Genomic DNA, 15,703 nt, shown 5'->3' with positions numbered 1-15,703 from the left:
ACCTCTCTGGCACTCTCCAAAAATCTCTACCAAGCAAAAACTCACTTACAGAGGGGGCCTAATGGATCACATAACCACTATATCACTTTAGCTTTGACTTAACCCCTGAAGAAACAACCGCCTTGTCTGCAATGAGTATAACTGGTTATTCAAAAAGAAGAAAACTCTGACTCAACCTCTAAGCCACAAAAAAACAACAACTCATAATGTTAGAACTGCTGATGATGTAGCCATACAATTCAAGCATAGCCTTTCTGCAATACAATAAAAATTCTAAAAACATAATGTAATAACTTTTTACCTATAATGTAATAAGATTACATTTTGTGGTTATTGCAGGTTATTATGGTTTGTGGCATTTTTATGTGAAACTAGAAAATAATGTGTGCAGTAGCAAGTAATCACCTTGTCTGCAGGATAAAGAAATATAATCTCTCAGGACTTGAGAGGCTCCATATAACATAGCTATACAATATCATCATTAACATTTTCTGCAATTGTCCAAAGAAGCACTAAAACAGTTTTAAATCAGGACGGTGACTGTCCCTCTATATGTTCGAGTGCAGCTAAGGCTTTTTACGGTGAGGGCCGACATCGCCTGTCGCCCTTTGCCTCCCCGCTTTTATTGATGCAGTTGAGAAGAGTTTTTATGGAGGCACGCTGCTGTGCGGCTTGTAATTGCCGGCCAAGGCACGTTCACCAGAGTTCATAAAGGTTCCTCTGTAAATATATTCAGGTTGGCCTGGTGTCACCTCATACAAAAAAAAGACACCTCTGTCTGATGAATGGGAAGAGGAGGGGTATTTCACCGCCACTCTTAACACACACACACAAACACATTCACAGTAGCACCAGAAGAGAAGTGAATTCATACTGGTTGCACAAACTCACACACACACACACACACACACACACACACACACACACACACACACACACACACACACGGAACCTGTCCTGCTGTCCCAAAAAAGATTAAGATATATTACACTCCAAACCAGCGAGTACGTCCTTGCTTTATTTCACCTTGCAGGTCCACTCCTCCTTCTCGCCTGATCCCTCTTTTCTTCTTTCATTACAAGCCACAAATGTGAGTTTTCCAAATCTAAAATACAGAGACATTTTATGAATGACCATGAGTTTCAAAGTGTGTAGGGGAAGACGGTGCGAGCGATGTGTCCTCAAAGGTGAGGATGACTCAGTCTGTATGTCTGCTGTATCAATCGTCTATATATTCCCAGGAGGAGTCGAGAATGAGTCAGCCATTACCAGAGTAAAGAAACAGGGTTGAAACCTCACTGTATTGCCGGCTGTATGCCAATTAATCTTCAGGTTTTTAATTTTAAAAATCAGACTTTGAGTCGATTCTACTGGTTTCCAATGCAGTTTTACTTGTTTCGGGGGATTCAGTTCAAACAAGTGCCATTATCTACAAACAGCAGATCACTCCACTAGTATCAACACAATGGTGAGCTTGATTCAACAAAAGCAAGCCTATTTGCATTGGAATGAAGGGGAATTATCTGACGCTCTTGGCTGATGTTGTCATGTTAAATTACTTGTCAAGATGGCTGTTTTTTCGCAGTAGAGGCTACGTATGTGGTGTGTGTGTGTCTGTGTTTGTGCCCTTTGTTCTTATATTTGCAAATTGTTCTGTGAAAAAGAGAGGTTAGAGACAGAGAACAGCGATGTGTTGTGGTTGAGCAGTGACCCAGATCAGACAGTGACATCTCCGTCCACTCAGGGGATGCTCAGGGACAAGACGTGCTGCTGTTACTGCAGCATGGCCACACTGCAAACAAAGACCTACCTTAAAAGTCATTTTGTCCTCTCTAGCTAACAGCCCCTACAGAAAAAGAGCTAACTGCTGCCCTCTGGTCAATTGAATGGTTTTATTCTACCACAGGACATAAATTCACAGTTTCAGACTGGATACAGGACTACTTTAAAGGACCTGTTGGACCTGTGCACGAGCACACACACCGCATTATGCAATCAGACACAATGACTTGGCATTAAAGGGCTGCGTGTACTTGTCCTCACTGCCCTGCTTTAAAATCTAATTGTCGTACCCAGTGTCCTCTACAACAGACCACTGAGTGCCAATTGATTTCATATGTTGCTTTCCTTCTAAGCCTCTCCTCTCAGCCCTCCCTCTTCCTTTTGCTCTATCTTGGTTAATTACTGCGATTGATTAATCGACTGGTGTGACGTCCCTCGCAGTCCTGTGAAGCTTTGTGTGTCGCCCCAATCACACTCTCAAAGAAAGCTTGCGGGAGGTCAAGGTTAAAGGTATTCAAATCTGGCACAAAAACTGTGATGTTGACCGAGCAAAGGCGCTCAAAATCAATTTCCATACAGCCACTATTCTCTTTTGATCACACCATAACAAAACTCCTCTGAAACAAGCCATCCTTCTTTAGGTTAGCAGCACTTGACCCAAGAAGTAAATTAAGGAATCAAAGTGAGCTGTGGAATCAAGCATCAGTGGAAGCTGCAGAACAAACATCAAGTGTAAAACTATTGTTTTCACAGAAGTGACAGATGATGAAAGACACAGGGAACAAGAGATTGATTGTGGTTTTGACTGCACTGATCCATGGACCTGCAGCATCAACAGTTCCACAACTCCCCTCTTAATATAATAAATCAAATAATACAAGTAGTAAGACAGATGACAAACAGACCCTATGCTCCAGTGTAAAGGGCAGAATTAAAAGTTTGGGGGATTAGACATCAAAAAACAGTGAAAACACTTAATAAGAGGATTATTCACAAATTTATTTTCTACTGGACATAAATGCTCTACAGTACAGTAGCTACTGAGATATGACCATTACTGCAGTATCAAAGTTCCCCCATGAGGACATGATGAAAAAACACTTTGTTGCAAAAATGAAATAATGTGTCTAAAAATAAAAAGCCTCCAATCCATTGGCAGGCTGAGGGCACCAATGTGCAGAACTTCAGATATGCCTCTGTGTACAAATCATAAGCCATAAGTGCATGTGGGACTGTTAAAAGCGACAGATTAGATCCCAATGGTGCAGTGCTTAGCAAACACAACTAAAGAGACACCCAGTCAGGGCACCGTGATCTGCGGTATTACCTCTAACCTCTGCATGTTCTCTGGTCTCACTGGGATGTGGGGGGGTGAGGTAACACATGGCTGGATATGCTTACACAGACACACTGCTATTCAGGCTGCTCGCCTCAGGGGAGCTGGTTTATAGGTTAGACTAAATATTGCCTCGTAAATGTCTGAACCTGCTGTTTTTTAACATGACGCATGTGATCAATGACAATTATTGATATGTAATAATGAATAATTCCTATGAATAATGATGAATAATTCCTTCCCTTTTTCATTTGCTGTGGAGTATTTTTAACAATATTACTGAAATAGGCTTTACCTTGAGAAAAAAACACACACACACACACACGAGCAAGCCTGGAAGGTTGATAGAATACATGGGTAAGCTTTGGCCCATTTTCGCTAACCTTGCTCTCTGCACTCCAAATCCCCTCTCCTCTCCAGCTCTTAGCCTGAGCAATGTGACAGAGTGAGTAACTAAGTGTTGCAGTGTCGGGTGAGCCAATCTGCAGCACGGCACCAGGTGTTGGAGATAATGTTCCGCTGGAGCATTTCTTGGCAGGTGGCACAAAGTTCATCATAACTGAAGTTTTGATCGATGGCACGTTACAGATTGAGTCCTCAACCAAGTGCTGCGGTTAATAAATCCTGACTCAGACAAACATATGGTGGAGAGACTGGCAAAGACAGCTATTGATTCACCAGTCGAGCACGGGCCGATACGCCAAACTATGGTTTAAGACGTATAAAGCTGACACTGCAGGAAAAAAAGGGAAGAATGGGAAAAAAGATATTCACAAATATCAGCAGAGCTGACCTTTTGAAATGTATTTAAATTAAAATTGGTAGACCTGGTTTTACAGACAAGCAATTCAAAAGTCCACAACAACATCAAATGTTCAGGTGAATCCTGACACCGATGCTCATCATTTATTCCAAAGTACATACAGTATGTACATACATTATATTTGTCCAGCAGAAAACCCAACATACTGCTAATGCATTAATCACTAAACCTATAGAATGATGGAAAATCAGGAGTCATAATGAATCATTGCATTCCATGTTGGTGGATACAGGCACACATCTATAAGAGCTCTATTGTGTGTCCACTTTGAAAGATAAAAATCCACACAGTTCACCTTTTAAGAACTTCACCAAAAACAGCTGCATCTGCAGGGTGGAGAATAGTGAAAGTTAAAGTGGTAGATGAGTCTAGAGAGTCTGGGGTGGTAGACAGAGAAAGAGAGAATGTGTAGGACAAAGAGAAACAGACAGGTATCTAGATCCAGCAAGGATATGTGATAGATGCGGCTGGTATATATATAACACCCTCACAGCACGATCTGGGGGCTCTTTCTCTTTTTTTGTTTTGGTTGTCTTTGACGTGATGATCCTTGACGTGCGTCAGGGCTTCATTACCATCCCTCACATCAGCCATGAGACATTTCCATCTCAACCAATGTTTATCTCCACCTGAGCTTTCTCCATTGTAGAGTTTAGAGTATAGTTGTGGGCTTTTAGATATGCACATCATCCCCATTGCAACAGACATGCAAAGTTAGGGGAATACATGAGTCAACAGTAACCAGTGTTTGTGAATGCACAAATCAAAAGCAAATCTTCTGACATGCACTGCACGAATACCTTGGGCTGTTTCTCAAACTCAGGAACCTGGAAAACTTTACAGAACGCAAAGCACGCTATTCATTATCCTTAGTTTACTTTTTGTTTTGGATGATTTATACGTGGGGTTTATGATGAGAGCACCACTTACAGTAGATGGCTATAGAATGTATAATGAAAGACTAGAGACTTTCATTAGACAATCAGACCAAACTATCCACTCAGGCTTTATGACACCCAGATAGCAGGGAGAGAGAGAGAGACTGACGGAGAAAGACAGGGAGAGAAACGCTAGAGTCAGACCCTCCAAGACGTGACCAGACTAGAGATGTTGCGGTGAATTACCAGTAAAGCTCCAAAGCAAAGCGCTTCCTTTACCCCACCAGTCTGTGTTGAGAGAAACAGGCCACGGCATAAGAGATGGATAAAAAATGTATTCAACATTCACACTGAGAATATACGCCTGCTCCGCCATCACACAGTATCCATTTAAAAACACATCTATGCAAAGTGCCCCTGCATGCGCTGCCAATATTCTGTTCACTTGCTGAAAATAACTGCCTTAGTGCCCAAACGTCCAATAAATTATGTTTTAAAGCAGGGGACTGTGGAGATCACAGGTGGGCAACTACCAATTCTTGTGCTGCCTGGCAAACAATGGTCAGACGATATGTCACTCACTTCCATACACACTCTCAATGTGGCTGTTTTATTACAGGAAATACTTAAAAGGAGGGTACATCTGGCAGCCAATAGCTTGACACTGATGGACGCTGCTTTGGAGTCTCACTGGGAGAGAGTATAGGACGGGTGTGTTACCCCCATGGTGAACAGCAGCTGGCATGCACACTAACACATTTACATACAAGCGTAAATATACACACTTTTATGGTTGTATGCATGCACACACACCAATGCACACAAATATGGCAACGGATCATCAAAGGTAAATTAAAACTGAATCTGAGCTGCAGCGCACCCAAACTTAAATCTCATGAGCCCCAACATGAAATAAAAACTTTTCCAATCTCTTTGAAAAACACAAAAACAAAAGTTCAGGCATTTATCTCCACAAGAATGAAACATACTCATATTGCTCTAGCTCCCATCGGAAACTAGAGGAAACAGCCCCTGGACTTAAAAAGCTTTTTCCGAAGACCATTCACTCACTCTCAGGTGAGTCAACCTAACAGCCAATCAATATATATCCAGTGTTCTGTACTCTCCTCCAACAACTCTTTATCTCTTTCTGTCTCACTCACACACACACACAGACGTGCTCCCTCCACGGGTTGGGACAAGCTGACACATATCAGCACTGCAGGGATAATCCATATGCTCGCTAAATGTCAGTGTCTAAAGTCCATAGGGTGTAGGGTTAAAAGAGAGAGGAGAAAGGAGGGGAGGCTACCTAGAGGTATCAAAACTCATTGGGCTCTTAGATCTCCTAACAGGAAGAAATAAGTTGCATTTACCCAGGGAGCTTTGTGTTGCCAGCAATGGATGCATGAAGAAGAAGAAGAAAAGATGACACTCATGGGAAATGGAGTTTGCAAAAGTTACCGGAACGGAAAATGAAGATATAAGTTTTGTTTGGGAACACTTTCTGTAAAATGGTCGCGATCACTGAACTGTGTTGCGGCAATTTTTTCAGCAGAATTTTTTGTAGAACCAAGGGCATAATGCCAATATTCAGAGTGCTTTCAACTCCTGATTCAGGCACTTTATACTATTATACTATTTACAGTATCCAAGGTGCTGCGGGAGTTACTTTCAACATCTCAAGGGAGCACTACGGGTAGATGAAAATATATTATGGTGCTTTGAAAAACAATTGAGCGCTGAAGAAAATGACAAGTCAAATAGCTGTGAGTTCTACTTAGTAGCAAGCGGGTGAATAAGCATCTGGCAATTGGCGAGCATCAGGCGTTATTTACATTGCCTCAAAGTGGATGGTGATGGGGAAGAAAATCAATGTGGATGCAAACAGTGTAATGGCAGAGTAATGTGTTCCCCTGGGCAAGCAACACCGAAGAAGTCCAGTCAGGGTAATGCCGAGTGGAAGCGGAATGCAGTTGCCATTTTCACCAGCCCTTCCCACTGCCACATTCAATCCACATGCTCATCTCAGCTCCTGAGGTCAGTCTTCAAGGCTGTCTTCTCCTGCTGCCTCTTCAGAATGCTAACTCCGCAGGGCCGCCAAACAAAGCGCCGGATGGTACGGTAAACAAGAAAGTAAGTGAGCGAGATTAGATTCACATATGCAAAGGGGTTGATGTTCTTGATGGTGACTGCTGGTGTTTATTCTGGTTCATTGTCTTCCTCTCAAAACGCACACACACACACACACACACACACACACACACACACGCGCAGACACACAAACACACTTACACACAACAAGGGAACAGGGAGCATGCAAACTTGACCTGCTTTCGTTTTAGCTGTTGTGGATCGATCAGCAAAGCATGTTTCTGACCCTGAACCCTGGCCCTCTCTTCTCCTATTGGACCACTCAACCTGTCCGTCAGGTATCAATCAATACTGACTCCTAGAGCTTCCCACAGTTTGAATTAAGTAGCCAGTGGGATTGTGCGATTCCAACACTAGACACACCCCATATCTGTGAAATCACTGAAGCACACTAAAGCATCTATCTATCTATTTGGTCAGGCCACAAGGATATATCAGCTAACTTCAGGGAAGAGATATGACCCTTAACAGTAATAAATGAAGGATCTGAGGATTAGAAAGTAATGCATTTTTCCTTTTACAGCTTACTGAGACAATGCTTTGATCCTAAATTGGATTGTAAGCCCTAATTCACAGTTAATAGCAGACCTGAAACAGAGAAACAGCACTTAACTTAACTTAACCATAACTTACCCCTGTACAAACCAGTGTGATTAAATCACACACCAGCCCAATTATGTGCTGAGAGAGAAAGAGAGAGCACAATCATCAAGCCCTACTGAGTAGAGGTGTTCACGGAGCCATTCACTGAGAGGATGTGTGCTTTAGGTCAGCACCATCATATCGTTCCACCTGACCTCCCTAATTGGCCACTAGCTGGGAAGTCGTGATCCCTCTACCCATCTCTCTAGCTCCCCACTTCCACGTCCACCCTCTCCTCCAAAGGTCCTGCCCTCCTCTCCACATCTCTCCTCTGGTGTCTGCTCATTCTTTCTGTTTGACCCTGTGACCCCCTTTGTCCGCCCTTACTCCGCCTTGCTAACTCTAAAATTATAGATACCCAACTACTTAAAACCTCAGAGACAAAGTTATTGTTTTGAAAATGGGCTAGTCAGTTTTTATGTTTTGGAGAAAACAGCCAACACTTTTGAAGTCAACACTATGTGGGTAAAACCCAAGCCAGCATGACAAGAAACAAATGAAACAATAGAGGCAAGCCAGCATGTCTGCACCGTGTCCTTTGTCCCCTGTGCTGCTTTTTCCTTGCAATGTGCATGATCAACTGTGACTTGCACTCTACATTGCTTGCCAATAGCCCTTCTCCCCCTTTTCTAGTCACTTTCTTCCCACTGTTTTTCCTTGCTCTTTAAGACAGTGCAGCCATGCCGCAGGTGCACCACCATAGGCGCCCCCGGCAACAATCGCCACAAAGATGACAGCCTCAGTGGAGATTTGGGCGCCCCACGCGACAACAGAGAGCAAATCAAAGTCTGGGACACTGAGCTGATGGCATCGTAAAATGTGCAAAAAGAAGCATAGTCAGGCTGCTGTCTGTGGGAATCTGGGAAGCGATCAAATCTCAGTTGGCCAAGCAGAGATTCAAAGAGACTTTAATATTAAGCTACGAGGCACAATTCTCAGTTTTAAGACTGCTCAGAGTCAATCAAGTTCTTCTTGAGAAGTGTTTTTGCTTAAGTACTGAGTGAATGAGTGAAACTGACACAGGTTTCCAGGGGCCATATCACTCTAAGATGACTTCTCATATATTCTTTCTGAACCTGTTTCCTCTATCAAGAGTCCTCTATCCCTCTCTCTTTCTCTGTGTGTCTATGTGTTTCAAGTAGTTAATAGCTCAGCCAGTGCTACCCCTTGTCCCTTCCTGCCAACTGCCCGTGGCTGTAACTTCAAAGTCCCCTCTGTCTTGTCTTGTTTATCAGAACTGCCTGTCTACTACATGATCCTGAAACTAAATCTGCATTTTCATATTTCATTCAAAAAGTGCAGTAGATTTTCCAGGTGTATAACAGGTGCATCCATCCACCTGTATTCAACCCATGTGTATTACTTATGCTATAATTAGCATTGTGTGGTAAGTGAGTGAGGAAGGGAGAAAGCGAGAAAGAGAGAGAGAGTGTGAAAGAGTACATCTGTTTGTACAAGTTCTTAGAGTGCCAGCACAAATATATGGAAGTCTGGCTGGAAGTGTGAATACTTATGTGCACGTGTCCATTTGTGCCCATATGGACTATAGTGTGTGTGTGTGTGTGTGTGTGTGTGTGTGTGTGTGTGAGTGTGTGGGTGAAACAACACTATACGGCTGGCGGTGGTAATCGAGCTCACTAATTACTTCCTGAGCTGAGAGAGTTGTCAGAGAGAGGAGGAGCTGCCACAGATGGTGAGAGACCCACACTGACACCAGGATATCCTACCTCTTCATCATTAGAGCTGAGCATGTGTGTTTGTGTGAGACTTGAGTAATTGAGAGAATGAGTGAGAGTGTGTCACCAAGAGTGAGTGTTCAAATTACACTTTAAAACCACAGACCACATGATACACCCCAATGGGGAAAAGGCTATGAAGGCTATTTTCAAATAATCAAATAAAACCCCTCGATTTATTATTTTCATTATAGCAATACTACCAGTAGCACTCAATACTTGATAACCCTGATGTTTGAATCGATTCCTGTTCCTCTGGTACTCCCTAGAGGCATCTCAGACAGCTATGGTCTGGACAAAAGCTGGTTAAGTCCCACTGAACCTTCCCAACACCCATCCACTTCCAACCATACTTCAACCAGCTCATTCCTTCATCTGCAAAAGTGCCTGTGGGCAGGTGGCGCATCAGTGGACCTGTTCCTAGCTCAGCTCGCTCTCCAGATAAAAATGCTGCAGGCTGACTACTCACCACTGTGAAGAGCCCTCAGTGCCGCTGACCTCCAGCAGGTCATAGTCGTCCTCCAGCTGAAAGTCAGAGAAAACCAGGGCAATGGTGTCTCCTGGCTCGGCCAGCACAGTCCAGGTGCAGTCAGCGTTGTTGTTGTACTCAGCTGGGTAATTGGGAGTGGTGATCACCCCACTCTGGCCCCGCAGTGTCCCGCCACACCCATCATCCGCTGCAGGCAGCACGGAAGACAGAGAGTTGTGAAAGGCTTAGTAAAAGAGGGAAATATAAACAAAGATAATCAAAGACTTGACGCGCGAGATAATTGTAGATGTACAGACAAATGGAAACAGTAGGAGAGGCTAGGTAGTAAAAGGTAAATAAACGCAAACTGCAGCTTAACTGCAGCTAAAGGTCAGGTTTGACCCATAAGCAGTCACATTAAAACTCCAACTGATTATCGTGAGCTTATTCAGGATCAGTACCATGGTGGCCCAAATATAAGACAGCACTGATTATAGGAACACTCCTTTTAAAGATAAAAAGAACTCACATAATCACATACTGCCCTGTCAAGCTCTTGGAAGCCGTCAGTTTTAGGACCAGAGAATAGAGAAAGTTTTTCACTGACAGTTAGCATTTTTAAGACTCGCCATCTTCTAAAATTGTTGCACTTGTCCATGGCTGCTGTCTGATCCATTTCTGTGGCTAATGTTGACCAATACAGGCATTACCTAAATGTGTAAAATGGCAAAAATAATGATCTAATTGAACAGATTAAGCTCAATTATTATCAAGCTGCTAAATAGCCTTGAGAGCATATCCGGATGAGATGCTGATGACTGATAACGCTGACTAAATGATTCAGCAACAAAAGTCTTCCAAACTATGTCACACAGGCTTAACTTGGTGGTAACTTTGAGTGGGAAGTTTTGTCCGGAACCTTGTGTGACAAGAAAATATATTATCTATTTATTTCTTCTGGCCGCAAATTATCTTTTTCGCCACAAGCAAAAGTGTAGATTTTCAAATTCAGGAGCATGAAAATGTGCAATGAGTTACAGCATATTGTTCCTTTGTCTGCAATTTTTGCCATAGGCCAGAGAGACACCAGTCATAGGATTTCAAAATGCCCTACAGTGCTTTAATAGTCAGCAGGGAGAAGGGTAGAGTGTGTGATGAAACCAAATGCAATGTGGGGATTGGGGGGTGATTAAATTCTGATTAATTCAGATTTGTGTTAATCAAAGCATCTCTTCCTTCCTCAAGACTGCTTTAAGGAGACCATTAAATAATAAAACATGCATTTAATGTGTTGCCAGGATAATTCCCCCACCCAGCTTCGGATATGTTCATTACAGATACAAAATATGATATCTGCACTGCATTCCTGTGCTGAATTTCTGGAAATACAGATGTTAAGATATTGTGTGTGGACATGTACAGTACAGGTGAACAGAGGGGACACATCATAAGATGTTTTGAGTGACACTTCCGCATTATTATTGTTCCTGAAATGACGTGTGTGTCGGTGTGTGCGCCTCTGTGTCGGCGAGATGTGGGATTCATTAGTGGGCGGCCAGCTAGCTGTGTGTGGTGTTTCAAAGAGGGGAGGAGGGGCTCAGAGGCGCCGGGCCCTGTCTATCATCCATCCTACCTGTCACCACGGCAACCCCCCTGAGGGAGGGCAAGGGAGTGTACGGACGAGCGGAAACTTGTGAGGTGTGAACTTGAATAGGAGGGAAACCACGACAGAAGGGCAAGAAGAGGGGGATGAAGAAGATGACAGGTGACAAGCGGGGATGGGTGAGAGAAAAGTGCAGAGGGAGGGTGGACAATGAGGAAAGAGAGCGATGGCGAGAGGGGTGACAGGTGATTGTTGCAGTGGGAGTGACAGGAAGTAGACGGCAGACAGAAAAAAAAGATGAGGAAGTGCATTGATATTCCACACAAGACAGTTTCTTCACACTTGAAGGGAAGTCTCTGACTCCAGACTCTCCCCTTCACCTTGACTCTCTCTGTCGCTCTCTCCATTCTGTGGCTGCCACTGGCAGATGCAAGCGCTCTACGACAATGGAAAACTAAAAATGGCTATACCGCGGACCGAATGAAACCTTAATATGTAAGGTGTGCAGAAACTTATTACATTTCTTCCCCTCAGTCAATTGTAGATGTCAGGATGCTTCCCACGGTTGAACAGTACATATTTTCAGGCTGTCACTTAGGATGTCATGGTTTTCCATAAAGTGTATGGGGCTACTGCGATTCCTCTGAGTGCCATGATAACCAAGATATGGGGAAGCATGAGCAAAGCATAAAAAGCTATACAAACATTCATATTTAATATGCATCAAAAATGCATCTTTATATCCACCAAACATGCACAGAGCATAGAAAGCTAGAAAACTATATTTGGGATTTTAAATGGCACTACTAAATGTGACACAATACCACTAAAAATCAGAGTGCTTTTGTAACAGGTAGAATAAAGCATGCGTGCACCAAAGATAAATAGATGTGTGTGTGTGTGTGTGTGTGATGCTGTAGGTATAAGCAGTGACATTTAGAACTTGTCAGTAGTTTGGAGAGATATTCTGCAGCAAAAAGGGGAGGAATAATCCTGAAAGAGCAGAGAAAAGAGTGATGTGGAGACTGTGAGCAGATTGGGGTTACAAGAGAGAGTCAGAAACTGAATAAAAGAGTGATGTTCAATCACTTATAAGTATACTCATGACAAGTGATTTTGAGATTATAGCTAAGAGAACAAATTGATGAGCATAAGACAGGAAATGTAAAACATTATCTGTGCCATCAATGGCTGGCTATCATCTATGGCCCGACAGTGCTGGCACGTTTGCCCTATCTCGAGTCCAGAATGGTGACCGTGCCAAAATGCCCCCACCCCCACCCCTAAAGTACATCCTGAGTTCTGCTCTTACACATATGGGCAGGCTCTGTAATTGGAGTGACATTAACAATACACTCATTATGAAGGAGCTCTCAGGTGTACACGCTGACTTTTATGTGGCACAGAGAGACCTCAATTAATCACAGGGGAAATTGCCAGTTTCTAAAACTTGTTGGTATGCAATTTCTGCTGAAAAGATGGCATAATCACATCCTTTAGTGATTGAGTTTTTTTTTCTTTTCCAGGAGTCTGGGTGGACATGGAGGAGGAGAATGAAAGTGCTGAGTTTGGGTCTGAACAGCAAATTATTAGTGAATTATGGAGGACATGAGGAGAGAAGGAAGATGACAGAGTAAGAACAGTTCATGAATTGCCCACATAATAATTTCACATTTAGAAGTGGAGTACAGGCATGCGCATGTGTCTGCATGGGACTGGGTGGGTGGGGACTGTGCTGGCGCGTGGTGCCCAGCCATGTGTGCTCCTATGTGGGCTTCCTGACTCCCGGCCTGGTTGCAGATGGCACAGTGTCTCAGCACTATGCTCAGCAGGCACACTGACACAAACCATTGGCCACATGGACACGGCAAATGGACATACATGCAAACTCTAATGTTTGTGACGTGTGCATGCATTTCAGTTATGTAAGAATTCACTTTTATGCAAAGTGAAATCCTGCAAAAATGATGTACAATAGCATCACGTTTGCCTACAGTGAACTATAGGAACTGTGTCATGTTGGGTCAGACAACACACACTGGCAGGTGTCGCTGCCGCAGGGGTGCTTGCTAACTGTGAGGGAAGGACAACTGGCACAAGCACCTGACTGGGAGCTAACACATGAGGTCCTGTCATGGTAAATAAGATATCAGTATAACCACAGAAAACCATGTCAGGTCATGTGGAGGCATGCATAGAGAGAGGCATGTGTGGGCTGGAGGATGGGTTTTATCAATTGATGAATAAAAGACTATATAAGCAAGGTTGATTGCTCTTTCTTTAAAAAAAACAAAAACAAAGCCAATTTGGTCATCTGTGACACTTTTTAAGGATTTCAGAGTAAATGGATAAACTATCACGTTGACGTTGTGCGAGTCATTCCTAAATGATGGTAGGACTTCCTATGTGCATGTTCTTTAGGACATGTGGGCCAGCCCTTCCCTTGTTTGTTGGTATTACCTAGACTTGTCATTTTTGAATCCAGTTGATAAAATAACCTCCCTATGATTTCTCCAAATGTTTTAGTTTTGTGATTTATCTATTTTAAAATAATGTTTTAGTCATTTTAGCAGATATTTATCAAACTAAATTTGTTCATCTGTGGCATATCTCTACGCCTTTGTGGTCAGAAATGTTCCAATAAAACCACTTAAATTAGATATATAGACAGTTTTCCACTGTCCCTCCTACATACCTCTACAGTAGGGAAGGGGGAAATCCCAGGCAGCAGTCCCCGCTGAAGTGGCAAGGCAAGACAGGGTGGTGTGACCCTCCAGCACATAGCCCTGGCTGCAGCTGTAGCGGATTTTGTCCCCAATGTTGAACGTGGACCCCTGCTGGTGGCCGTTAAGTAGCTGTCCAGGATTACCGCATGTGTAGCTGGGCAGAGCTGGAGAGAGAGAGTGTGGGGGGGGGGGGCATTAATGAGGCAGTTTGTGGTAAAGTCTGTGGCACTGCGTCATGTTAGTGCTGACAAGAGCCAGAAAATTAGGGAAAAGTACAAGAGAGTCTGGTGACAGATAATGACACACACACACACACACACACACACACACACACACACACACACAGCCATCTGCTCATGACAACATATCTGTCCCAAGGAAGGACTTCAAGAATACACTGATAAAATATTTTCCTGGCTATGCACGGACAGTTCAGGATAGTAGCAGAAGTGCTGACACAGTGCCACAAACCGGAAGAGGTTATGGAAACTGGCACAGTCAATAAAAGTACCATAATGTGTAGCATAACAATATATATATATATATTTGTATATCCACTGAAACACATTCACATTTTCCTTTTTTTCTCAGATTACCATTGCAGTCACTCAGTCAGACATGAATACCATGTTGACCAATCATGTACTCGCATGCAAATATGTGAGGGCAGTACGGACAGAACCTTCTAATTGTGTGTTATTATGCAAAGGAAGTCAAGCCAATCTCTTGCTCTCCTCTTGCTTCAGTCTTGCAGTAAAAAAACACATGATTGTAGCTTCTGTAGCGTCTTGATGACATACAGTAGAACAGCTAAGCCTATAGTACATTGATTACAATACTACATAGTTGTGCTGTGGGAAGATGGTTTTGATCTTGCTGCATCTCAAATAATAAACTGCCATGACCAAACATGCATTACACACACACACGCACGCACGCCGCACGCACGCACGCCGCACGCATGCACGGCGCACGCACGCACGCACGCCCGCGCGTCATCCAGTTTACAGTCCCAGTCACACACTCCCACACAGTGAGGAAGCTGGCCAGAGCATGTGCTGGACTTTGGATGAAACTCAGCCTCTCCACAGGAAGTGGGCTGAACTCCGGAGAGGACAGAATGGCTCCTATACAGCAACACAGCTTACTGGCACCTCAACATCGCACTCAACGCACACTTGCTTCCCTATCAGTTGTCTCCAGCTTCATAATGTATTACAAGAGATTATAACATTTCAAAGGCTTAATTTGGCTGCATGGCAAAATATTTATCTTAACAAGAAATCCAGCCCCAAATTCAGTTTGTTTTAAGATAACTAAGGTTAAATAAGATTCAGCGCGAGACTAAATGACATGTTAACATGCTTGAAATTGTCTTTTTCTTGAGAACATATGATGCAATAGTTAAAATCTTTTTATTTCCACGTGTCACACACAAAAATGCTTTCATGTAGACTTGATTTAAAGTTCTTTTCCTCTTTTCCCCTTTTTTGCCTGCTAAGCTAAAACCTCCTTACAGCAAGGTCTAACAAGGACAGATCAATCATTTCACCC

General features: G+C 43.2%; 1 protein-coding gene across 1 annotated transcript in view; it reads right to left on the bottom strand.

Moving 5' to 3' along the window:
* Positions 1–15,703, bottom strand: part of csmd2 (CUB and Sushi multiple domains 2) — a 217,233-nt gene that overhangs the window by 140,315 nt on the left and 61,215 nt on the right. The window contains exons 4-5 of the mRNA XM_070921819.1: positions 14,119–14,313; positions 9,821–10,028 (exon numbers count right to left, since the gene is read on the bottom strand). Coding sequence (XP_070777920.1) covers positions 9,821–10,028; positions 14,119–14,313 — 403 coding nt within the window. The remainder of the gene's footprint in view (positions 1–9,820; positions 10,029–14,118; positions 14,314–15,703) is intronic.

The sequence above is a fragment of the Enoplosus armatus genome, chromosome 16, assembly GCF_043641665.1.
Source record: "Enoplosus armatus isolate fEnoArm2 chromosome 16, fEnoArm2.hap1, whole genome shotgun sequence".
NCBI lineage: Eukaryota > Metazoa > Chordata > Actinopteri > Centrarchiformes > Enoplosidae > Enoplosus > Enoplosus armatus.
This window is presented reverse-complemented; position numbering and strand designations above follow the sequence as displayed.